The 25,409-nt window shown below is 42.5% G+C and overlaps 1 protein-coding gene and 1 non-coding gene across 2 annotated transcripts in view; one reads left to right on the forward strand and one right to left on the reverse strand.

The window, feature by feature from the left end:
* Positions 1-5,219: 5,219 nt before the first annotated feature.
* LOC129405194 (U4 spliceosomal RNA) lies at positions 5,220-5,358 on the reverse strand. Its single transcript, XR_008630381.1, has one exon. It is a non-coding gene; the product is annotated as a U4 spliceosomal RNA (small nuclear RNA).
* Positions 5,359-20,434: 15,076 nt separating this feature from the next.
* The window catches only part of GIPC2 (GIPC PDZ domain containing family member 2), a 108,097-nt gene continuing 103,122 nt past the window's right edge, over positions 20,435-25,409 (forward strand). Inside the window, exon 1 of the mRNA XM_004603638.2 lies at positions 20,435-20,902. Within this exon, the coding sequence (XP_004603695.2) occupies positions 20,435-20,902 (468 nt within the window). The remainder of the gene's footprint in view (positions 20,903-25,409) is intronic.

Consider the following 25,409-nt stretch of genomic DNA (forward strand, 5'->3'; position numbering starts at 1 on the left):
TAATAGCTTAATACTGATGTGTTATTTTATCCTTACTGCGGAGAAGATAACTTGGAGGGGAAGCATAATTTTACTTCAAAATTTTAAATTTAAAAGTTACTTATAAAAATTCTATTCTCACGGTCAGAGTGATAGCACAGTGGATAGGGCACATGCTTTGCATGTGGCCAACTGGCTTCAATCCCAGCATATGGTCTTCTGAGCATTGCCAGGGACAATTCTTGAGTGCATAGTCAGGAGTAACCCCTGTACATCACCACATGTGGTCCCAAAGTCAGATAACAATAATAATAATAATATAAAAAATAAAAGTAAAAACTATTCTCATTTCACAGCATCATAACAATTTCCTTAGGATTGCATATGAAAAAAATCATTGAAAGTGTCTGAATTTTATTTCATAATTTTTTCTCCTTCCCTTTGTTTTGGTTGTTACAATAATTTCAATAATCTCTTTCACACACTTATTAACATTGCTAGGAGTCTTCCACTTCAGCTCACACATTTGTGCTTTGGTACATGGAAGATCTCACATTTTTGTTGTGACATTTGGGATCACAAATGCCACCAGGATCACACTCACGTAAATAATATGGTGTTGAGGATACAAAATTCAGCCTCATACTTATAAGCAGTACTATCTGTCACACTATCATCCTGTTATTGATCTATTTGCTTGAGCGGGTGCCAGTAATATCTCCATTGTGAGACTTGTTGTTACTGTTTTTGGCATATCGAATACATCACGGGTAGCTTGCCAGGCTCTGCTGTGTGGGCAGGATACTCTCGGTAGCTTGCCAGACTCTCTGAGAGGGACAGAGGAATTGAACCTGGGTTGGCTACGTGCAAGGCAAACACCCTATCCACTGTGCTATCGCTCCAGCCCACTTATAAGGTGGACTAAGCTCTATTACTGAGCTATTCCTAGGTGCCTCATTATTTGCAGTCTTCATCAAATGATCAGGTAAATAATGTAGGAAAAATTATATTCAATAGTTTTTACTTGTTATTGTTAAGTATAATCTTGATGGCTTAGTACATAATATATAGTAATTATGTATAGCCTTTTGGAATTTATAGACCTTTGGATAAGTGACATATTTATTACTATTTCAGTCCCAGGTGTAGAATAACATTGGTTTTGTCCTTTCTCCCTTGCCAAGGGAGCTTAGGTTTATTGGGTTACCCCCATCACAGTGCTCCTATTTTTCTGTGTTTATTTGTAAACTCTTTCTTTGTGCTCTGCTTTCCCAACTGGTCAGTCACCTTCATCTCCTAATCAGACTCTATTAACTTGTAAATATTACTTTTCTCTTCTCAAGTCCTTTGCATAGTTAATTAACTGCAATGTCCTTTTTGTATATATATAAGAAGACAGTTAATGCTATGCTTTTGTAACTTGGGAGTTAATTGACTCCGAATGATATTCACTCCTGAGCATGTTCTCTTGACTTAAGCCTCACTTGCCCTTAGTTCCTAGCACCCCAAAAACAGGCCCCCAACGGACTGGGTGGACCCAGGGTAAGCTGTGAGCTACCCTGGCATTGAAATGGGCCAGGCCAAAGACCCAGAATACTTAACTATAAGTTAAGAGCATGGTCATGAACAAATTCTATTATGATCCAAAAATGTAAAAGCTAGATTAGGACCCTGCTAGGGTTAGGAAAGATTAATCTGGCCTGAGCACTGTAATCTGAGATCTACAGTGAGATGTCCCCAGGAGAGCCAACCTACAATCTTAACCTATCTCTTACTGTGTCCATACAAAATAACTAATATTAAAAAGTAGAATTAAGATGTTAATTAAGTTATTGGACTAAAGAAAGGAGAAAAAAACCCTAAGTGGTATTTTGCCCTTGAGCCTGATCAGCGATCAGGAAGGGCTTTGATATGTTGATTGTGCTACCAGACCTTAGGTGTGTTTGCTACCAGCAATCAGGGAGTTGGGGAGAGACTCAAGAGAGACTAAGGTGGCCAGTCAGAGCGCGGAAAGATGAGTGAGGGAGACAGGAGGAGACGGGAATGGGGAGCATAGTGAGACTGAAACAGGCACATGGGAAGAATGGAATAAACCACAATTGATCACAAACCAGCCTGGCCCTCATTTGCTACTTCATCTGCTCATGGCATTGGCTATCCCAGGTGGGGAAGAGGCTCAAGACCACCGAACGCAGGCAGCGAGAGAGAGGCACGGGATTTCCCTAGTCACATGGCGATTACACACCAGGTGTGCTGCTGATATATAAATAAATATGCCAGATACACACATCTCCGAGGCAGCAACTAAGTATCCATCGATTGTTTTCATTAGGAAATTAGAAATTATTTAAAAAGATGCATGAGTGGTTTACATGTGTTTATCTTTTCTGCAATCAATTTTTTTCCCCAGAAAAACAAAAAGCTGCTTATTTCCAGGAAAAAAATGAGATGAAATGATTAAATGTAGGTATTGGCATGTTGGGTAATTCATTATCTATAGTTTGCTAGTCAGGATTCTCCAGAGAAATGGAAGCAATAGGAAATGTATATGGATATTTTTAAGTATATCCATATACATTTGGATGTAGTTGGTTCTGGCTTATGTGGCATGGAGACTGAGGAGTAAGCAAGCCAGAACGAATAATCCAGGGGTATAATTTAGTCCAACTTAAAAAGCTTGAGAAGTGGAGGAGCTGCTGGTATAAGTACTAGAGTAAAATACCCCAGAATCAGGATCCCTGATGTCAGGGTGAGAAAAGATGAACATCTCATCTTAAGAAATGGGGTGAGGAGCTGGAGAGATTGTAGATCAGGTGGGGCACTTATCTTACACAAATCCAGCTTGGGTTCAATCCCCAGCACCCTACATGGTCCCCCCAGTACAGCCAGGAGTGGTCCCTGAGCTCGGAGCTAGGGATCTGAACATCACCCGAACAAGTGCCGAAGGTTACCAGTTTGGGCCCGAATACCAAAATAAATAAAAAATAGCCTGAGTGCCTGAGAACAGATGACTGGTTATAGAAACTTTGGGACATCTACACAGTGGAATACTATGCAGCTGTTAGAAAAGATGAAATTTGCTTATAAGTGGATTGTCATGGAGAGTATCATGCTAAGTTAAATGAGTCAGAGAGGGACAGACATAGAATGACTGCACTCGTTTGTGGAATATAAAATAACATAACACGAGACTGACACACAAGGACAGTAGACAGAAGGGCTAGGAATATTGCTCCATAGTTGGAAACCTGCCTCATGAGCTGGGGGAGAAGGCAGCTGGAATAGAGAAGGGATCACTAAGTCAATGATGGTTGGAGGGATTGTTCAGGATGGGAGATGTGTGCTTAAAGTAAAGACAGCTTCTCCGTATCTATATTAGAAATCATAATGCCCCAAAGTAGAGAGAGAGTATGTGGGAAATTGTCTGCCATAGAGGCAGGGGGAGGGTTGGGAAGCAGGGGGAACTGGGAACATTGGTGGTGGAAAATGTGCACTGGTGGAGGGATGGGTGTTCGATCATTGTATGAATGAAACTCAAACATGAAAGCTTTGTCACTGTATGTCACAATTATTAAAAAAAAACCATTAAAAAGCCAAACAGAATAAAGGGTGATTAGACCTTTTATGGCCCTTTCTGTTCTATTGTTACCCTCAACAGATGGGCTGATGATAATGCCAACTGGTGACTACAGTCCTTCTCAGTCAGATGAATGAAATGCTAATCTTTTTGAACCATCTCCCCCAACCACCCCATTCCTTTCCCCTGCCCCACTCCCCCCATTCCCCGCCAGATGCGGACAAAAACTGTTTTACCAGCTGTGTAGAGTCCCTCAGCCTGGTGAAGCTGACAAACCATTACCCATTGTGAGTACTTAAATTATATGTAATTACTGTGAACAAGTACAGTGCTTATTTCCCACTCAGAACACAAGAGGAAGTCAGTTGTTTAATTAATTACATGTATTACCACACTTAAAGAAATAAGCACCTATAATAGTGTCTGACTCAACAATAATAAGTATTAGCTATTATTGGTTAAAACATTATTTTGGAAGTGCACTTAGAAGGATGAGGGAGAAAAAACACGTTTTTTCTGCACAAGGCCTTGCTCCCCTCTAGCCCCCATCCAATCCCCAAGGGGTCCTGGTGGGATCAAGAATGAAAGTGATCAAACCTTTTTTTTGTTTCTTTACTTGCAAAGTTCTAACTTTATTTTATTTTAATTTTTATTGAATCACTGTGAGATACACAGACACAAAGCTGTGACTGGGTTCCAATCATACAATGTTCCAACACCCATCCCTTCACCAGTGTACATTTCCCACCACCAATGATCCTAGTTTTCCTCTTGCTGTCTCTCCCCCCACCCCAGCTTACCTCTATGGTATGGCAGGTACTTTTCTCTTTTCTTCTCTCTCTCTCTCTCTCTCTCTCCCTGTCCCCCCTACTGCTTTTGGCATTATGATTTGCACTACAGGTATTGAAAGGTCATCATGTTTGTTCCTTTACCTACTTTCAGCTCTCAGTTCTTATCCAGAATGATAGTTTCCAACTATCATTATTGCCGTGGTCCCTTCTCTATCCAAACTGCCTCCCCACAAAACTCATGGCAAGCTTCTAACCATGGATCAGTCCTCCCGAAAGTCAAGAAGGAAGCCCCTGTTCTTCCCAAAGCTGAACCCAAAGCCTAACTTTGAAGGCCAAGAAAGCAGTGGTAAAAGGTGTCCACAGACATAAAAACAAGATACATCCCCATGTCACCCCAAAAACACTACTGCCGAGAAGTCAGCCCAAATATCATTGGAAAAACACTTATGAGAAAAAAACAATGATCATTATGGTATCATTGTTTCTTCTGACCACTGAGTCAGCCATGGAGAAGATAGGAGACAGTAACACATTTGTGTTTACTGTGGATGTCAAGACCAACAAGCACCAGCTTAAACAGGCTATGAAGAAGCTCTAGGATTTTGATGGGGCCAAGGTCAACACCCATTAACCCCAATGAAGAGAGGAAGATGTATGTTTGACTGGTCCCTGACTGATGCCTTGTATGTTGCCAGTAAAATTGGATCATCTAAACTGTTCAGCTGGCTAATACTAAATATAATTTTTTTTTAACCACAAAAAGAGAGTGGCATTGGTGGCCCTGGTGGCCCTATTACCATTTGGACCAAAACTCATTGCATTTCCCAGCCCTAGAGTTGAATTCTCCAACCAGGGTAGAGGGCGGCCCCTGCCCCCCTGAGCTTGGGAGACTCACCTCAACCCCAACTGCAAAAGAAAGTAGATTTAGAATTTTTGGGAAAAGTTTTCAATTAGCAATAATCTCGCCTCGGATAAACCTCATTGGCTATGAGACTGCCACTGCGCAAAGCTAGATTTACAATTTTTGTTTGAACCTGCAAGACCAGCTTTTATTCGTTTGATAGTAATGAAACATTTAGGGCAAAATTATGTCAGGCATCAGATTCATGAGAATTTCAAGGGTTCGAATTCCTAGGCAAGATTGTGGCTACAGTGTTAGTACCGTGGGTAGGGTGTTTGCCCTGCAAGCGGCCAACCCAGGTTTAATTCCTCCATATCCCATAAGATTCCCCAAGCACTGTCAGGAGTAATTCTTTTTTTTTTTTTTTTTTTTTTTTCTTTTTGGGTCACACCCAGCGATGCTCAGGGGTTACTCCTGGCTTTGCACTCAGGAATTACTCCTGGCAGTGCTTGGGGGACCATATGGGATGCCGGGGATCGAACCTGGGTTGGCCGCGTGCAAGGCAAACGCCCTACCCGCTGTGCTATCGCTGCGGCCCCAGGAGTAATTCTTGAGTGCAGGGCCAGGAGTAACCCGTGAGCAATCATTGGGTGTGACCCAAAAAGACAAACACACAAGCAAAAAAAATAAAAAGAAAAGGAAAGAAAAGGGAAAAAGAGCAGCAAAAGCTTCGCGCTTCCTCTCTGGTCATCAAACTGCTGAGAAACCATACAAGAGTTAAAAACAGGAAGACACTGTCAGAGTTTTAGGTTGTCTTGAAACAGTCTGTCAGAGTTGATGCAAACTAATCTGAGATGACAGCAGTGAGAGGATTAGTGGGAGGAAAGCTCAGACTGCTCCTGCTTTTCTCTAGCACCACCTCAGAACTGGCCATGTTCCACTTCTGAAATTTGACGCAATCGTCCATGCTGCAGATGCTGTTAACTGCAGAGCAGAGCCAGGGTAAGGCAAAGCCTTGCTGTCAAGAGGCATTGATGGAAAGTAAACTGATGGCTAGTTCTTGGATAGTAAGGCCTTTTCCTCCTTCCTTAAAGCCCCTAGATTAGTAAATGACTTTTTGCAGTAGCTTTCCACTTCTATCTGGTACCGATAGACGTGTAGGTTCAGGAGCAGGCTTTATTCTTCCTTAGAACCAGACTTGACTGGTTTACTCTTCACACTGGTGTGCTCCCTTGAATATGGATCTCTCTTCCCTCTCTCTGTGTTTCTTTGCTGGCTTGTTGCCACTCTGGAGAAGCTTGTGTTCTCATGTTTACTTTCTTTCTCTCCTCTCATATCTTTCTAAGCAAGTTTCACTTGGTAAAAACTACATTTCTTGATGGGGGATTGCTCCCTCGGGATGGGAGATGTGTGCTGAAAGTGGACTAAGGACCAAACATGATGGCCTCTCAGTATCTGTATGGCAAACCATAATGCCCCAAAGTAGGGAGACAGTAAGAAGGAAAGTGGGTAAGACAGTAAGAAGGAAAGGCACGGGGTTGGGTAGAGTGGGGGTGGGGGAGGGGTACTGGGGACATTGGTGGTGGGAAATGTATACTGGTGGACAGATGAGTGATCATTGTATGACTGAAACTCAATCATGAAAGCTTTGTAACTGTATCTCAGGGCGATTCAATAAAAAACAAACAAAACCCCTACATTTCTTCAGTAAAACACACAGACACAGACACTTACAGATACACACACACAAACACACACACAGACACAGACACACAGACACACACACACCCAAACCTCAACCAAGACCACTAGACTTTACTTAGCTTCAGTCTTTTGTTGTTGTTTTTAGTTTTGGGGTCACATCTGGAAGTGCTTGGGGACTACTAACTCTATGTTCAGGGATGCTCCCCTGCAGTATTCAGGGAAGTGTTGGGGATGGAACCCCAGGCCTCTATATACTAGGTTGCACCCTAGCATTTTGAGCAATCTCCTAGACCCCACTTTAGTCATAGTCTTGCCATCTGATATGTATTTAAAAATGAAATTAAAGGACTGGAGATACAGCAAACTGGGCTGGAGGGCACAGTTGGCATGCAAGAGCCCCAGTTTCCACCCCCACTACTACGTGGCCACCCTTGGCATATTGGAGGCGACCTCTGAACACCAATCCAGGAGTAGCTGAGTACTGCTGGATGTGGCCCTAAAAGGGTGCAGAAATCTATGATTAATGTATGAATATAATTTGTAATGGAGTTCATATTAACATTATGGGCTGTTGAGGAGATTAAATTGTCTAATCCCTTGGTGACCTCTGTGAGATGGTCAATCTCTACCCCATTCTATCAGCATGCCAGGCCCTGATCCTTCTTTTTATATGTTATTGATTCATTTATTTACCTATTTTGATTTTATACTTGATGATTTTATTTAAAAATATTTTTATTAAATTACTGTGAGATAGTTACAAAGCTTTCATAATCGAGTTTTAGTCATATAATGGTTGGACACCCATCCCTCCACCACTGTATGTTTTCCAAGCCTCACATCCCCAGTGTCCCTCCCACCACCTACACCCCACCCCGCCCCAACCCCCCGCCTGTGTGGCTGACAATTTCCTTCTTACTCTCTCTTTACTTTTGAAGCTCTGCTTCTTAAAGAGAAAATAGTAGTTCAAAGACCTAGCTCTATACACACATTCTCCCGTTGGCACTTTCCAGAGGCTTCCATACATCTACTATAGAAAATAGGCTATACTACAGATATTTTGGAAAGTAAATGAATGGGACTATTATGCTGCTGAGTTGGAAAAATGCTTTCTAGGGGTTTAATAAGCAAAAGGCTGATTGGAGGAAATGCTGGCACTTTAACAGGGCTATGTGTAGGTTTTGATTTCAAAGTGAAGGAGAATTGATTGTGAATGAATGTTAGATATCAACTATTCTATTTGTGTCCATCCAATAAACCAGGAGTTTCTGATTTAAAGATATACCAGAGACACTGGGGTTACCTGTTAAAATATAGATTGTGAGTTTAGTGTGGGATCTGAGAGTTTTCATTTACAAAAAAAGAATTCTTAGGAAATGTTGATTGTGCTGAATTGGGGAACATGCTTTGAAAACTAATGAATAAAAGAGAAATTAGTTTTATTTTATTTTATTTTTGCTTTCTGGGTCACACCTGGCGATGCACAGGAGTTACTCCTGGCTCTGCACTCAGGAATTACTCCTGGCGGTGCTCAGGAGACCATATGGGATACTGGGAATCGAACTTGGGTCGGCCGCGTGCAAGGTAAATCCTCTGTGCTATTGCTCCAGCCCCCAGAAGAGAAATTAGTTTTAAATGGTAAATAATGCAATCAGAATTGTCTACTTATAGCTGTCACAAGTCAAGGTATGGCAGACGTATAGGGAAAAATATAGATTCCTGAGTGCAGAGCCAGGAGTCAGACCCAAGGACTGTGAGGTGTGATCCGCACCAAAAAAAAAAAAAAAAAAAAAAGACCATGAAAATACGAACAAAATAAGAAATTAGATCTTCCTTGGCATTATGTCAATTCTTATTAAAAACAGTTGCTAGAATTTATGCTCAGCTATTTGAATGGTAGACTTTTTGTAAAACCTATTTGTGAATAGTTTTATTTAAGAAAAAACATCCAAGGAAACAGATAATGTAAAATGTTTTGAAACACTGAAAGAAGTACACTGTTCTGAATTAAAATTATTAAAGCTATGTATCATGAAGATAGATAGTTTGATTATTTTCTGGTTTCATTTGTAACTTGAAATACTCCTTTGCTAGGTCAGTGTGCATCCAGATTTGTTTTAATTGAACAGATAAAAATGTGGTCACCGCATAGTCATGTTGCTGATATTTCTTACACTTTAAAATGGCTGAATTGCAGGTGTCTCGAACACTTCCCCTATATAAATTACATATTCACATTTAAACCAACTTTTTTGTATACAGAATATTTGATATAGCTACCTGATTTATAATTTTGAATAATTAAATATGCACGATGTTCAGATACCCTATTTTCAGTTTAAGAGTACAATTAAATGTGCCCGATTCAGAAGATACTATAGGATCTCAGGATTTCATACACTTAATTTTTTTCACTTCATTCACTTTCATTATGAACCCCTAAGGTGCAATAATAACGGTTATTCCTTTTTTTTGGTGGGGGGTCACACCTGGCGATGCACAGGGGTTACTCCTGGCTCTGCACTCAGGAATTACTCCTGGTGGTGCTCAGGGGACCATATGGGATGCTGGGAATCAAACCTGGGTCGGCCGCGTGCAAGGCAAACGACCTACCCACTGTGCTATCGCTCCAGCCCCAATGATAGTTATTTCTTAATTTTTTACTATATGCTAGACATCAGGTGACATGTAGATCATGTCACCTGATCTACAAATATTATGTCGTGTAATCCTCATGTTAACCATAAGAAATAAAGAAGTTAAACATAAAAAATTAGCTAACACATTTGCCCAAAATTATAGTCAGTTATGATATGTTAGTGTGATGATTCTAATCAGACCTTAATTCAAAACTCATGCACTTATTCATTGGTGTCCTGACATATAATAGATGTACTTTTATGAAAAAAATGTAAGGAAAGGATACTAGCTCTGTATAACATCTCTTCATTGCTACTTTCTTTTGTTCCCCCCTCCCTCCTTCCCTCCCTCCCTCCCTCCCTCCCTCCCTCCCTCCCTCCCTCCCTCCCTCCCTTTCTTTCTGGTCACACCTGGCGATGAGCTAGAATGCTCACCAAGTATCGCCCCATTTTTTTGTGGCATAAAAACTATGTGGTGCCATAGATTGCAGATGGCAGAACTGTCAGGACCCCACTGAGCACATGTGGGTCATCGGGATTTGAACTTGCTCCAAAGACTGCAATCACACCAGTGATCACACAATGAGAGTGCCGCTGGGATGCATGTAGCAGTGCCAGGGATCAAACTCTTGACCTCACACCTAAAAGGACGGCACTCTACCACTGAGCTATCCTTAAGTTAACTCAAAGTTTTGAACATATATCATTATAGTGATTTGCGTGTGGAGCGGGGACACAATCGGGACACTCCCAGGGGCAATCAGAGGCTAGTCCCAACTCTGTGCCTACGTGCTGGGGATCAAACTGGGATTAGTCTCATACAAGGCAAGTGCCTTAATCCCTGTGCTATCTCTCCAGCACCTACTATAGTAAATTTTAAGGCAAAGCTATAATAATGGCAGAAAGAAATATTATTCCTTGAAGGGAAACTATCACTTGAATAGAAATTCTAAAATAATTACAGTATAGGTTGAAAGCGTGTGGTCTGGGGTTTGTCTAATCTACCTTTGCTGGGAAAAATGTGGAAGGTGATAGTCAGCATCTGAGAGTTAATCCACGGTAAGAATAAAAATTGTCTCCAACTATCTCATCTTAAACTTGAAGTACATCTAAATATACCTTTTCAGACATGCGAATAATTCACTTTAATTCTTGGGGTTTTTTTTTTTGGGTAAAATCATGCTAGTATATATTATGCAAAAATATTTTTCCAAGGTTGGGAATTATCTTTTTTTTTCAATGTTGGAAATTGAACACAGGGTCTCACACATGCAACTCAAGTGCTCTACCACTGAGCTACAATTATATGCCAGGAATAAATTTTAGAACATTGAACATACCCTGATAAAGAATAATCTATTTTCAGACTTTTTTAAAAAATTAAGAATTTGTGCTTGTGGGGCTGGAGTGATAGCACATCGAGTAGGGCATTTGCCTAGCATGTGGCCAACCCGGGTTCGATTCCCAGCATCCCATATGATCCCCTGGCAATGCCAGGAGTGATTCCTGAGTGCAGAGCCAGGAGTAACCCTTGTGCATCGTCAGGTGTGACCCCCCAAAAAAAGAAAAAAGAATCTGTGCTTGTTCTTCAAGCCCGTGTTCTCCCTTGAACACTTAAATCACTTGTTTGTTTATATTTTCTTTGCTTATTTCCACTCTGCAGAAGCTTCTGTTCTCTCTTTACCACATACTCCCTCTCTTTCTCTCTCTTTATTTCTTTCTGAGTTTCGATAAGAACTACCATGCTTCACTAAAAACTTTTTAAAAATAAGAATCTTCCGTGATTGCTTCTTGACTTTTTGGCTAAAAACTTGAGCGATAATACAATGGGTTAAGGAGCTTCCCTTGCTCACAGCAACCTAGGTTTGATCCCTGGCACCCCGTGTGCTCCCCAAAGTCCACCAGGAGTCATCCCTAAGTTCAGAGCATGGAGGAACCTTTGAACATTGCTGACAGTGGCCGAAAAACTGAGAAAGAGGAAGGAGGGAAAGAGGAAGGAGGGAAGGAGGGAAAGAGGAAGGAGGGAAGGAGGGAAAGAGGAAGGAGGGAAGGAGGGAAGGAAGGAAGGAAGGAAGGAAGGAAGGAAGGAAGGAAGGAAGGAAGGAGGGAGGGAGGGAGAGAGGGAGGGAGGGAGGGAGGGAGGGAGGGAGGGAGGGAGGGATGGTACAGGCAGAGAACAGAAAGCCTGTCATCAATGGAAGGCCCAGCTCTCTCCCAGGAGAGATCCCATTCACATCAAATAGGGTGACTGAAAGTGCTGTGCCATCCATTGGTGTCTTCACTGGCCTTCAAGAAGGTGGGGTTCACTTTAGTGTGAAGTCAAAAGGGAATCGTTTGTTTCTTCCCCCTCTGCCAATGTCCTTTTGCTTGTGACGGGTGTGAACCATAACAAGGATGACAACTCCCTCCATACTGTCAGCAAGGCCTCCTGCACCCACAACTGCTTGGTCCTCTGGTCAAGGTCATCTATGATAACTTTGTCGTTGTTTAGGGTCTTCTGACCACACTCCACATGATTTCTCCCACCCAGAAGACTGTGGATTACCTTTCTGGGAAACTGTGGTGTGATGACTGAGGGGCCACCAAGGTATCATCCCTCTGCCATTGGTGTTGTGGGCACCATCATACTAGGTTGAGCTCGAAACCGACTGGATTGCAATTCTGTGTCTTCACTCCCAAAGTAGGTTGGCAGTGGATCCGACCAGCAACAAGAAAGTTGCTAAATGAGATCATATCAAGGTGGTAACACAGGCTTTGCAGAGATCCCTGACAGTCATATTGTCTCCTGTGACTTTGACAGTGTCCCCTGCCTTTGATTCTGGAATGGTATGGCCCTCAATGATCCTTTTGTGAAGTGTATTTTCTGATATGACAAGGAATTTGGCTATAGGGGTAGTGGCCCTGATGGCCTCCAAGAAATAAGTGCCTCAGGGCCCAGCAGCTTGAGTAAGAGCACTAGAGCGGGATAGACAAAGAGAGGGGACAAAGGGGTGCTCAACTTTCTGGGAGTCCTTCCCCCACTAATTCAACACACCCAGCACAGCCCTGAGCTCAGGAGTTTCCATCCTAGACCCCTGAAGAAGCAGAGGGACTTAAGGACCCCTACCTTGTCATAAAGTACACTGTCCCCCACCAAAAAGAAAAGTGTTCAGTCACCACAGCCACCTGGCCTGTGTACAATCCCAGTTGTCACAACAGCAAGAAAAACAAGGATGATGGGAAAGGAGAGAATCAAACATCTGGTCTGACATTCTTCATTAACCACATTTATTTAGATAATGTTTTCATTAAAAACATGTATTTGCACTCCTTTTTATCCACATAAAAGAAACTATTTGCTATCTTGGAACCACCAGAAACCTAAATGTCAGTTAATTTCTATTAATATTTTCAGTTTCATAGTAGTTTTTTGAGCATCAAAATATGTGACTTTTGAATGTGGCTGGTGTCTGATTGCCATGCAGTTCTACTATATCATTAAATTCTTTTACATTTATATTATATAGAACTTAAATTAGCTTACTGTTCACATTCTTCTTTCTTTGCTGATTTACTTACCGTAAAAATGGAGACCACAGAATAATTTGGACTTTATGCCTGATGGTTCCCTCCAAGTATTCAAAGGTAGGATAACACATGTAAAATACTGTGCTAAGTATTTAAGTATTAAAAAACCATGTTAAAATACTGTGTTAAGTACTTAAGTATTAAATATTAGGGCTAAGCCAGACATATAGTAGGTTCTCAATGATCTCATTCAATTTATTCTTCTCACCATATCACATCATCTCTTTTTACTCTTTCCATTTCCCAGTGCTCTATTTCTAACTATTCCTAGCAAAACTTATTTAAATTTCAGCTAAATAAAGATTATTTCCTTGATCGTATCTTTAGTTGTTCATTGTTTCCATGCAACAATAAAACTATCTAATGCTATCTTTAATTCCAGGGGAAACTAAACACAGTTGAATATATCTTGTGTTTACTTCATTTGTTTGCTCCATACAAACATAACTGGGAAATAAGGGGGTGGCCAGTATGTGTTTCTTCAGAGCTCCTACTGTTACATGTTGTAAATAGAGGCTACATTTGCTGGGAGAGACAAGTTAGTAAAGCTATCTTTTTCATTTGATAACTCCATGGTTTTCTTCTTTTTTAATAAACAAACTAGTATAATTGCTTTCAGCAGACTTTTGAGGTTACAATAATTTAATCCTAGGATTTTTTTAAATGGACCCATATTTGATCTAATGGTTAATATTTTTAGGCTGTTAGAAATGCCAAACATCTCTAAATCAATAGATTTATAGATACTATAAATATAGATGTAAGTGAACTATAAATTTAAACTATAAATGAAGTGAACTATAAATTTATATATACGTGAAAAGGCAATATTTTGATTAACTGAATTAACTGAAGTTATTTCCTTTGGTTTAGATAGTAACAAAAGGCAACTTACTTTATGTAATCATATTTACTGTGAGAATCCTGAGAGAATCCTAAAAAGGAATATGAAACATGATTTCTGTCATCAAAGTGGATAGTATTTTTCTCCACAAAAATCTCAGCATATATGTGAATCATCATCATCATCATCATCATCAGCAGCAGCAGCAGCAGCAGCAGCAAAAAGAGAGATCATCGAATTTCTCGAGTGGTCTCAGTAATGTCTCCATTCGTCCTAGCCCTGAGATTTTAGAAGCCTCTCTTTACTCGTCCTTTCTAATGGTGCCGCATTGGAGGCTTTTTCAGGGTCAGGGGAATGAGACTGGTTTGTCATATGAATATGCCATGGGGAGTTTGTGAGACTCTCCCATGGGGGCAGGAAACTCTCGGTAGCTTGCCAGGTTTTCCTAGAGGGAGAACTAGGCTATAAGATGTCATGAGGCCGTTTTGCAGCTGTACACTTTTGGGAGCTTGGTTTTATAGTCTCTGATTGTTGGCCATTGGTGGGATAACACGGCCCAGTTCCGATCCAAGCAGGCTTGGAGGTCTCAGCCCAGGGTCCCACACACCCCGGGTCCCACACAGAAGGAACCTCTGCTGGTTCCTTTATGTATGAGGCTTGTCCGAACGTATGGAGAGGGGCTTTGAGCGTGGCAAAGAAGACCTCTAGAGCCTAGTCACAGCCATATATGTGAATATGAACCTTTATTGTAAACATTTTTTGTACAACAATATGCATACTAATACAGGAAAAAGAGAGATCATGTGGCTGGGGTGCCAGATCATTTACACCTACTATTCTAAGTGCTCTAGAGCAACCTTAGTCCTTTTTTGAGGCTGACAGTATTGCAGCCTGGGTTCACTGGGTTTTTCCCTCAGTTTAATTCAGTGCCAATCTGGGTAGATACCTGAGGGAGAGAGAAGGAAATCAGGTAGAGTGTACCTGGGTGGAACTTGGGCAACAGTACAAATGGAGATGCAGTTGCCATCACCTGACTGTTTAAAACTAACTGCTTAAATACAGATGGTGATATAGATTCTGTTCTCCTGCCTTGGCCACTTGTCTTCATAATAATTTTCAAGGCCAAATTCAAGTTCAGAGTTTATCAGTGTTCCATACTGAAACCTAAGGACACAGTGAGAAACAAAGACTTTCTGGTTTGGTTCTACTTGGCTCTGTTCTGCACCTCTCTCCAGACTGCTTCCTCTGGTTAGCATCTGCTCTTTGGAGACTTGGATGCACAGGAATGAGCACATCAGTGGTGCTGGCTTCCCGGACTCTGGAAAGACTAATGAAGCTTCTAGAAAATGATTTTGGGATGCTTGGGTAGGGGAAACTAGAGTCTTGGACATCCAGAACATGGTCTAAAAAGGAGGGTGTAAATTCTGGGTGACCATCCCCATCTTGGGTCTGAGGATTCAGGACCTAATTTTGCCCTGCTCGAAGAGTAAGGCAACACATTTCCTTAGCAGTTTTCCTTCTAGATTGCCTCTGGCTAGAAATTATCTTCTAGAAGATGTCACTGCTACTCAATTGGTATTCTTTTTATAGAGTTTTCTAATTTCCCCTCCTGCCGGGATTTGGGATAAGGATTCATGGATTGTTATGAGCATACACTGACCACTATAAGGCCAGTCCCTCTATTAAACACCCAAAAATACTCTTTAAAAAGATCTATTAAAACATTTATTTATGGATCAGAGAGATACTATAGGGATTAAAATTATTACTATATGCTTGTTAAGCGGTATCCTAAACAACTTTGGGGAGGGCATTACAGACCTTCAATGCATATTGTTAATTTGTGAATCATATTTTTTGCTGTGACTATGGCTAATATAGCCGACTTCTTCAGTGGCTTTATAGCAAAGGTGAAGTTGATGTAGGCCTTTGGGGAAACATCTTTTCAAATTAGCATTTTCATTTCCATCAGAGAAATGTATAGGAGTGGTGTTGCTCATGTAAAGTTATAGATCATACAGAATTTCTATTTTCTTTTTTCTTTTTTGGGGGGGCACGCTTGACTGTGCTTAGGGGGGTCATATGCAGTGCTAAGGGTTGAAATGGAGCCAGCTGTGTGCAAAGCAAGTTGCACTACATCTCTTGCCCTCCATTTTACTTTAAAAAAAAAAAAAAAACAACCCAAAAACCTCCATACCATTCCCATGGAGGGTGTACCAGTTTACTCTCCCTTCCATCATAGTACACCAGAGTACATTCCCACATCCTCACCAGTAGTTGTTTACAACGGTTTTGACATGGGCCATTCTCACTTTTATGAGGTGGTATCTCATTGTGGTTCTGATTTGTATTTCTTTAATAATGTGATGTTGAGCATCTTTTGACTGTGTGAGTCATTAACATGTCTTCTTAGAGAAGAGATAGTTTAGGATTTCTGTTCATTTATGGGGATTAGTTTACTTATTTTTCATTGTTGCTGCATTGGGTGAATTCTTTATATATTTTGGATACTAACACTTTAATGCAAATACCTTCTCCCAATTGTTCAATTACCTTTTTGTTTTTGTGTTTTTTTTTTGCTGTGTAGAACTTAAAAAAAGAATTAGTCCCATTTATTTTCTTTTGGAAGAAATATCTATTTATTTATTTTTATGAAGTCGTTAATGATAATTTATTACATTTAATATTCCAACACCAATCCCATCACCATTGCACCTTCCCACCACCATTATTTCCAATTTTCCCAACCATCCTTAAGCCTGCCCCTATAGTAGGCAGAATAGTTTATTGCTTGTTATAAGTGATTCACTAAAAATGATAAAAAAATATTTCCTTAGAAGAAAGTGTGTGAATATTGTTGTATCTCACCGTGGAGATATTAAGCCTTTGTAGAGAGATTGCTAGTATGTTGTTACAGGTTAAGCTTTATCGAGATTGGTTGTCTTCTACTTTACATCCCATTTAATGTGGTGTGTTACTCCTTGTTTATCAGTGGTGTAGAGTTTGAGATGTCACGTGGTCACATTTGTGGCTGTATGCTCCAGGAATCCAAACATTTTGAATGGGGTGACATGACTGGAGTTAAATTTTTATCTGGATGGTGACTTTGGGTGCCCTGGATGACAGAGCCTGGCTCAGTATATGGAAGCATCTCTGCAACTTGTTGATCTACTTTGAGAGCTATTTATGCGTCTCTGGATCATGGTCATTTAGGTTAATGAGCTTATTTGGTACCAGAGGCAGTTCACGGGCATGACTATGAGGCTCCCAGAAGAACAGGGAGATAGGGGGAAGTAGCCTATTCCTGACTCCATGAGAGCCTGGAGATTTCAGCCACAAAACTCACATACCTGAGTTTTCCAACAGATCAATTTCTAGACGAGACTTCTACTGAGCAATGGAGTGTGGTCATGAGCGTGGCAGTGACTGTGGAGTGTGGAGGTTTCGGCTGCCAGGGTTCTGTTTGTGCAGGTGGTAGTTTCACCCACCCCCTCTGGGATGCCTTGGATGACTCAGTCTGGTGCAGAATCTGGAAGCATCTCACTTGTTGAAGCATCAAGGAACTTGTTGATCTCTTTCGAGAAAGTCCCATTTCTTTTTCTTTTGTTTCCATTGCCAACAAAGTAGAGTATCCAAACACATCTCTGATTTGAGGTCTGGTGGTTGTCTATTTTATGTTCCTTCCATTTACTTTTGTAGTTTCTGTTCTAGGTCAACGACTCAATCCATTTTAAATTAATTATTGAAAACACAAACTTTTAAAAGTTATCCGAAAAGATAATGAATTCTACTCTCTCTGGTAATTCCAGATGTCAGTATGTCTGATAATCTTCATTTGAGAAACATTGATTTTTTTCAAGGCTGAATTAATATAAAAGTGTAGGAGAGGAAAAAGATTGGTATGATGACCCTATGATGTCTTGTCTTAGACTGGAGAGATAGTACAGGGGGTAAGTGCTTGCCTTGCACATGGCCAAACCTGGTTTTAGCCTTGGTACTGCATATAATCTCCTAAGCACTTCCAGGAATGATCCTTGAGCACTGAATCAGGAGTAAGTCCTGAGCACTGCAGAGTGTGCTCCCCACAGACCCCCAAAAGATTTCTGGTCATAATCAATGACTGCATGATCAAGTTTTTTTTTTTAAAGTTTTAAAAAAGAGAAAAACAAACTAATTTCAGGGTCATACAGACAGTATAGTTAAGGTGCTTGCCTCTCATGTGGCTGGTTCAAATCCTGGCGTCACATATGGTACTCCGAGCACTGCCAGATACGACCTCTGAGCACTTCAGCGTGTACCCCTCCAAGAATCTAAAAAACCCATAAAACAGAACTGCTTTCAGAAGAGACAGTGCTTCAGAAAAGCTCAGTTTTTATCATCTCAACTTGGGTGTCATCTAGCAGATCCTCCTTTTGGAACAGTGAGCTGCACATAGCAATCTGGAGGCCAACAGCAGCTTCTGGAGCCAAAACAGATGTCGTTAGGGAGAGAACAAGACAAGGTGGCTAATGAGAAATTAGTCATGGAGAACACAGTTCTTGGGAAGGAGCAGTTAGTAAAGAGGGAGAGAGGTGAGGAATCAAAAGAGAGGTCTGGTTTAAGAATGAAATTTTATTTTTGGTTTTGGGACCACACTCTGCTGTGCTCAGGGCTTACTTACTCTGTACTCAGGTCCCCCTGGTGGGGCTTGGGGTATGTAGTACCACGGATCAAACTCTTGCAAGGCAAGTGTTCTACCCATTCCACTATTGTTCTGGCTCCAAAAGTTACTCTTTAAAAACAAGAAGAGGGGCTGGAGTGATAGCACAGCGGGTAGGGCGTTTGCCTTGCACGCGGCCGACCCGGGTTCAAATCCCAGCATCCCATATGGTCCCCCGAGCACCGCCAGGAGTAATTCCTGAGTGCACGAGCCAGGAGTGACCCCTGTGCATCGCTGGGTGTGACCCAAAAAAGCAAAAAAAAAAAAAAAAAAAAAAAAAAAAAAAAAAAAACAAGAAGAATACAGACTGAAAAGGGTTAATCACATCTTATGAGTCAGAATGCTGAAACCAGTGGACTGGGGGGTCAAAGTCTCATCATGACATGTTTAAGAGCAAAGGAGGAAGTGAGGAAACAAAGTTTATTAAGATTGGATTGTTTCATTATAAAATATAGCTAGGACTTGGAAAGGATAGAACTGTGTGTCGCACCAGGTTGGAAGGGAAGGACAAAGGTCAATTCTTAAAGCTGAGTCTTTGACGAGATCGGAGATGTGATCAGTCAAATGAAGATGAACTTTGGAGAGGGAAAGGTGACGAAATTGCAAAAATGTAGGAAATTGAGGTCAGGCAGTCACACCTTATAGCCTTGGTTTACTTTATTGAGGTAGAGTCATGCCTAGAAATGAGGGGCAGAGGTGGGGCAAGCAGGTTGGTGAAATAGTTTGGGAAAGTGGGAGAGGAAAAGGAAAACGATTACTGTGAGATGCTGAGAACATTTGCCTAAGAATTTCATAGTCATCAGTATAATAAATATTCCTCACTTGGGGCTGGAACGATAGCACAGCGGGTAGAGCATTTGCCTTGCACGCGACCAACCCGGGTTCGATTCCCAACATCCCATATGGTCCCCTGAGCACCACCAGGAGTAATTTCTGAGTGCAGAGACAGGAGTAACCCCTGTGCATTGCCAGGTGTTACCCAAAAGCTGATATATATATGTATATATATATATACATATATATATATCACTTGTCTTGCATACATGAAGCCCTGGGTTCAGTCCTGGTATTGACCCAGGACTGAACCCCAAAACAATCTTACCTCCCCAACAAAATAAAATACCATTTGCTTTCAATTCAGTGTACAGGGTGTAAGGCATAAAGGTGGCAGATGGCCCAGACAGAGTGACTGGCAAGGTAAACCCCCGGTTGTGAGGGCCTGTGAAATGTGCTGATGGACTTCCTCTTTGTACTGTAGGACAAGTTCAATAGCTATTGCATTCCAAGGTCTTTGAAGAAATTTAGCCTGCCTGTCTCTCTCCCTCCCTCCCTCCTTCCCTCCCTCTGTATAGGGGCCATTACTCACGGTATGAAAGTGGGGGCACCCAAGACAGCAGGAATCCAATGTGGGACCTTACACATACTCCACCAGAGCTATCTCCCTGCCCCAGCTGGAACCATTTTTACTTATTTTAAACTTAAACAATCTTGCGGGGCGAGGGGGCTCCCAGGCGGCGTTCAGAGGCGCCAGGGGCCGCTCCCTCTGGGAGATGCTCTCTCAGCCCACCTGGCATGTGCTAGGGCTGGGGCCTGAAGACGCGGTGCTGTTCCAGCCCCGAGGAGCGTTGGAGTTTGCGGGGCCATTCTGTAGGTGCTGGGGGCGGGGGTGGCGGATGGGATGGTGGTGGATCAGGTGGTGCGGGCTCTCCCACCCGGGCCGGCGCAACGCAGGGGCCCTAACCCGTATTTTCATCTCTCCCCTCTCTCCTGGATCAACCTGGGAGGAGCGCATGATGAGCTGCCGGACGAGTCCAGCCTCGCAGATCGGTCTTGCGGGCGGCCAGGCAGGTGTCCGCTGCAGGTCGCGGGTGGAGCAGGGCGCCCGGGAGGCGGAAGCGCCTCTGCCATTGGCCGGGAGGCGCCTCTTACCTGCGCGCTGCCCGTGGGCTCGAGCGCAAAGTTCGCGGCGCGAGGCCCGGGAGGCGGCGGTCGGTAGCGCAGGTGGCCTCCGCCGTCGGTCCAGCAAGATGCCCTTCGGGCTGCGGGGAAAGGACAAGGGCACGTCCAAGGAGACCGCCCGGCTGGTGGACGGCGAGGTGACCCCAGGGGGCGCGGAAGGCGGCCCCCAGGAGCCCGCGCGGCGGCTGGTGTTCCACGCGCAGCTGGCGCACGGCAGCGCCACGGCCCGCGTGCAGGGCTTCTCCAGCAACCAGGAGCTGTACGAGCAGATCGCCAGCGCCTTCGCCCTCTCGCCGGCCGAGGTAAGGGCGGGGGAGCCCCGGGGCGACGGGGAAGGGACGGAGGTGCGCTGGGGAGTCCCTTCCACCCCGTGCGCAGAGGCTCGGCGTGCGACGGCCCCGGGACCACCTTCACTTCTGCGGGCCAGTGGTGTGCTCAGGTGGCCACCCCCCGGGTGCGGCCGAGACGGGCATAAGCGCTGGTCCCGCTGCGGGACACTGACACGCCCACGTCGGGTGGACTTTGCTCCGTGGCCCTGGGGATGGGAAGGGGGGAGGGGGCGGGGAGCGGAGACACCCATTCAGGCATTCAGAGCAAAGAGAAGGTGGGGAAAACATTAGATGGGGTTTAAAGTAGAAGGCAACCAGTATTAGTGGGAAATATATTTTTACATATATATGTATATATGTAAATACACACATATATGTGTATATATACATATATATATGAACACAATGCTCAACCTTTAATAACGTAGTAGTAATCTTTTATAGAAGGGCTTCATGGCCCCTGGGTGAAATACAGCAATCTTCACGCACTCTCCCCTAAGGAAAGTTTTTGGGAGCCTCTTCAGCGGTGTATTCATAACAAACAATACAAAAGAAATGATTTCGGTTCTGCTTGGGGGCAGGGGTTGGGATTTAGGAAGGAAAAATCATCCAAAATATGGTGGTGGGAAGGTGTCATGGTGGTGGGATTGGTGTTTGAATATTAAATGTCATCAAATCTTATGAACTACTTTATAAAAATAAGATAATTTAATTTTTAATTAAATTATTAAAAAAACTATTAAAAGTATTTAAAAAATTTAAATAAAAAAAAGATACACAAAAAGAAAAGGTGGAGAAAGGAAGTTTTTTGTAGAGTGCTTGCCTTTGAGGACCGCCCCCCACCCAAGAGTTTGTTATTCCAGGGGCCAGAACCTAAGTGATGGATTTTAATTATTTCAGATGGTTCTCGATTCTGTTTTGCATCAAATCAATATCTCTTCAGAACCTTGAACAGGGGATTGGCATTTGGCTTTCATCAGGTGGCCTGGAGCAGGAGTTCTTGCTCTATCAATGGGACCGCAGAAAGCACTAGTGTTTGTCGCATCTCTCTCCATCCTGTGCGTGCAAGCTGCAAAATGTAGGTGTGAGAAATTAGCTCCAGAGAATACTTTGTCACCACACCTAAGGGAAGCGCAAAGTTTAAGAAAAGCGTGCTAATTTGTTGCCCAGGACTTCTGGGCTGTGGAGCGGTTGCCATTGAGGGCCCTAGACTGACGTGTGGGTTTTATTTTGTAGTGTTTATCAAGTTATGTTCAAAGGATATTGAGGGGGAGGCGAAGTTCCAAGAGATGAAAGAGAGTTTGGTGTTATTTCAGGTACTGAGGGTGAATACAAACTGATTTTGTGAATTTTGTGGATATAGACTAGTGCAACAACACTTACAATAATAAATAATACTTCTGCCATCTGAACAAGACTTCTTATTGAAAAAGCACTTCACAGGAGCAGTTTCCTTGACATTTGCTTAGGACAGGTATGTGGCAGGGGTCCATCAACTAGTGAATCTTGATTTGTAAAAGGATAAACTTGAATGTAGATGCGGGTGCTACAATTTAGCTTGAACAAGTTTAATTTTTCCTGTTACAACCATATGTAAAGCAGATAAAAATGCCTATCTTGAAGGATTATTGTGAGGAATAGAGCCCACAACTCTCCCATATTTCATGATGTGTTGTCAATGGTTATTATATTTGTGACAAACTAATACCTAACAGTAAAATCGGGGGTGGGTGGGTGTGGGCCTGACAAAGAATGACTGGGCTTTGGCCAGCATCATAGACCTAGCAAGAAAAAAAGCTGGAATGCTTTTTTAAAAGCATTTTAAAACCTGGCTTTTTTAAAACCTGGCTCTCCTGGTTTCTAAGCAAGTGAGCTAACTTAGCACATTTAGTTTACAACTTTAAATATATCTCCTGGGTTGTTCCCACTTGAACTTCTCCCCCGCACTTGTGGGAGAGTCTTTGCTACTTTCTCTTTTCCCTCAATAAAGGATTCACTTTAGTCTCCAGCAGGGTGGTTGCCTCCTCCGAGAGAGTGAGAGAGTCTCCAGATTTACTTTGCATTAATAATTTTTCTCCTCCTGTGACATTATTCTGTGTTTAAAATGCCTGATTTTATTCAATTCACTTATCCTTGAGAATTAGGCCTACTTTGTAGCGGAAGTTGGATTTAAGTCCAAGTTCTTTTCTGACCCCACATTCCATAAAGTTATATTGTCATTCCACCTCCCAAATTTCCAGTGTCTCAGACATAATCAGCATTTTCAGTTGCAAGATAAAATTCTAAGAGAGGACAAAGAAATCAAATCTTTTGGTGGGTTATATTGAACTTCAAATTTTTTATGACCTCTATATGTTTTGGACTGTAGTGATAGCACAGCGGGTAGGGCGTTTGCCTTGCATGCGGTGGACCCGGGCTCGATTCCTCCACCCCTCTCGGAGAGCCCAGCAAGAGTTCCTGCCCACACGGCAGAGCCTGGCAAGCTACAGCCTGGCAAGCTACCCATGGCATAATTCGATATGCCAAGAATAGTAACAACAAGTATCACAATGGAGATGTTACTGGTGCCTGCTCGAGCAAATTGATGAACAATGGGACGACAGTGCTACAGTGCTATATGTTATATATATTTGTATATTATATATGTTTTGCATATATTTATATGTTTTGGTGTGATACCTGGCTGTGCTCAGGATTTACTCCTGTATCTATTCTGAGGAATCTCTCCTGATGGGCTCAGGGAATAATGGCCATCTGGAATGCCCTGGATTAAGCTGGGGTCATCTGTATGCCTTACCCACATGCTATCACTCTGGCCCCTATATCTATATTTTTGCATTAAATCAACATTAATGCACATTTTTAATTTGTATCACAGAGGGTTAGGCTTTTACATTTGTATCACAAAGGGTTAGGTTTCATTGTTTCATTTGTACAGGTAGGATGAAGTATTGGTGTAATATAGTATGCCATAAGTATCTCAGTAGTTATTATTTTGTTTTGTTTTGTTTGGGGGCCACATCTGATGCTCAGGGTTTACTCCTGGCTCTACACTCTGAGATCATGCCTGGTGTGCACAGGGGATGATATGGGGTGCCAGGCATCAAACCTGGAGTGGTTGCCTGTGTGCAAGCCAAGCACCCTATCCTGCTGTACTATTATTGCTCTGGCTCCTCAGTACTTGTGATAAAATGCACACTAATGAGATCCTACTTCCCGTCCTGTTCATCCAACAAGAGGAAGAATAGTGGTGTATATTTTAGAGATGTCAGTGACAACAGAACCAAAAATTTCTCCACTTTGTAGGTTGAACAGATAGATGATTAACTCTCTGCTGCTTTTAGAGAGGAGGCTGTGTAAATTAGTACAATACATGAAGAGCTATAACCTCTTGATTAAAGGGGAAAAGAGGAAGAACTTGACTTTGACCTAATGTCAGGCAGAGCTGTTTTAGGTAGATTTTACTTGACATTTATAATGTGCCCAGGTCTGTGGTAAACCCGTGTCTATACCATGATCATCTCATTTTCAGCACACCACAGAGGCATGGATTCTTATTTAATGTTGAGCTAAGTGGGGTTTTGAGAAGTCAAGCAATTTGCCCAGTTGCTGGCCTGATGAGTCAGAGTGTCGGGTGGGGTTGCTGGTGGTGGTGCCAATGAAGCCAAGGATGGCACTTGTAGTCTTGGGTGCAGTTGAGAGGGCACTTTCTGTTTGTTTAAAAAAGGTGAATTTCCAGAGGGTGACTATGCGTTTTTGCTCCTGCAAAGTGTGCTCAGGCTTCTTCCAGTCACATTCCTCCAGGGTTCAGTGCTTGGAACTGAGAATGCAAAGCTGTTGGACCCTGCCGAGTGAAGGGTCTCCTGGACCACATCTAACAAAGCCCAGAGGGTTATGCGGTGCTAGCTACTGACCCAGGTCAGATGCATGCAAGGCATGTACTCTAACTCCTGTCCTATCTCTCCACTATCTTCCCAGCCCCACTGAGCAGCATTTCTTCCCCGATGAAGAGTGGGCAGAATACCAAAATAGTTTGGGAACCTCAAACTGTTCTCAGTAATTACGTTGAAATTAATAAATTGTTCTTTTAAAAACAAGTTGGGCCAGAGAGGTAATACAGAGGTTAAAGCATTTGCCTTGTGTGCATCCAATCTTGGTTTGATGCCTGGCTTCGCATATGGTCTCCTCAGCACCTCCAAGAGCAACCTTGGAGCACAGAACCAGGAGTAGCCCGTAGCCCTAAAAACCTCCCAGTGTGCCTAAGAACCTCTCACCCCTCCAAAAAAAAAAAAAAAAAGAGAGAGAGAGAGAGACAATACAAAACCTCAAATCAAAATCAAACAAGGAAAAAGTGGTCTTTTCATTTAAAGCGTCAGGTTCAACCACAAAAATACTTACAGTCTCAGAAAAGGTCCATTGTGAAGCTGACAGTTGTGGCTGACTTCAGGTTTCCTGATGGAGGAAGCTAATGCAACGTATG

Source organism: Sorex araneus, chromosome 5 (genome assembly GCF_027595985.1).
Source record: "Sorex araneus isolate mSorAra2 chromosome 5, mSorAra2.pri, whole genome shotgun sequence".
NCBI classification, from domain to species: Eukaryota; Metazoa; Chordata; class Mammalia; order Eulipotyphla; family Soricidae; genus Sorex; species Sorex araneus.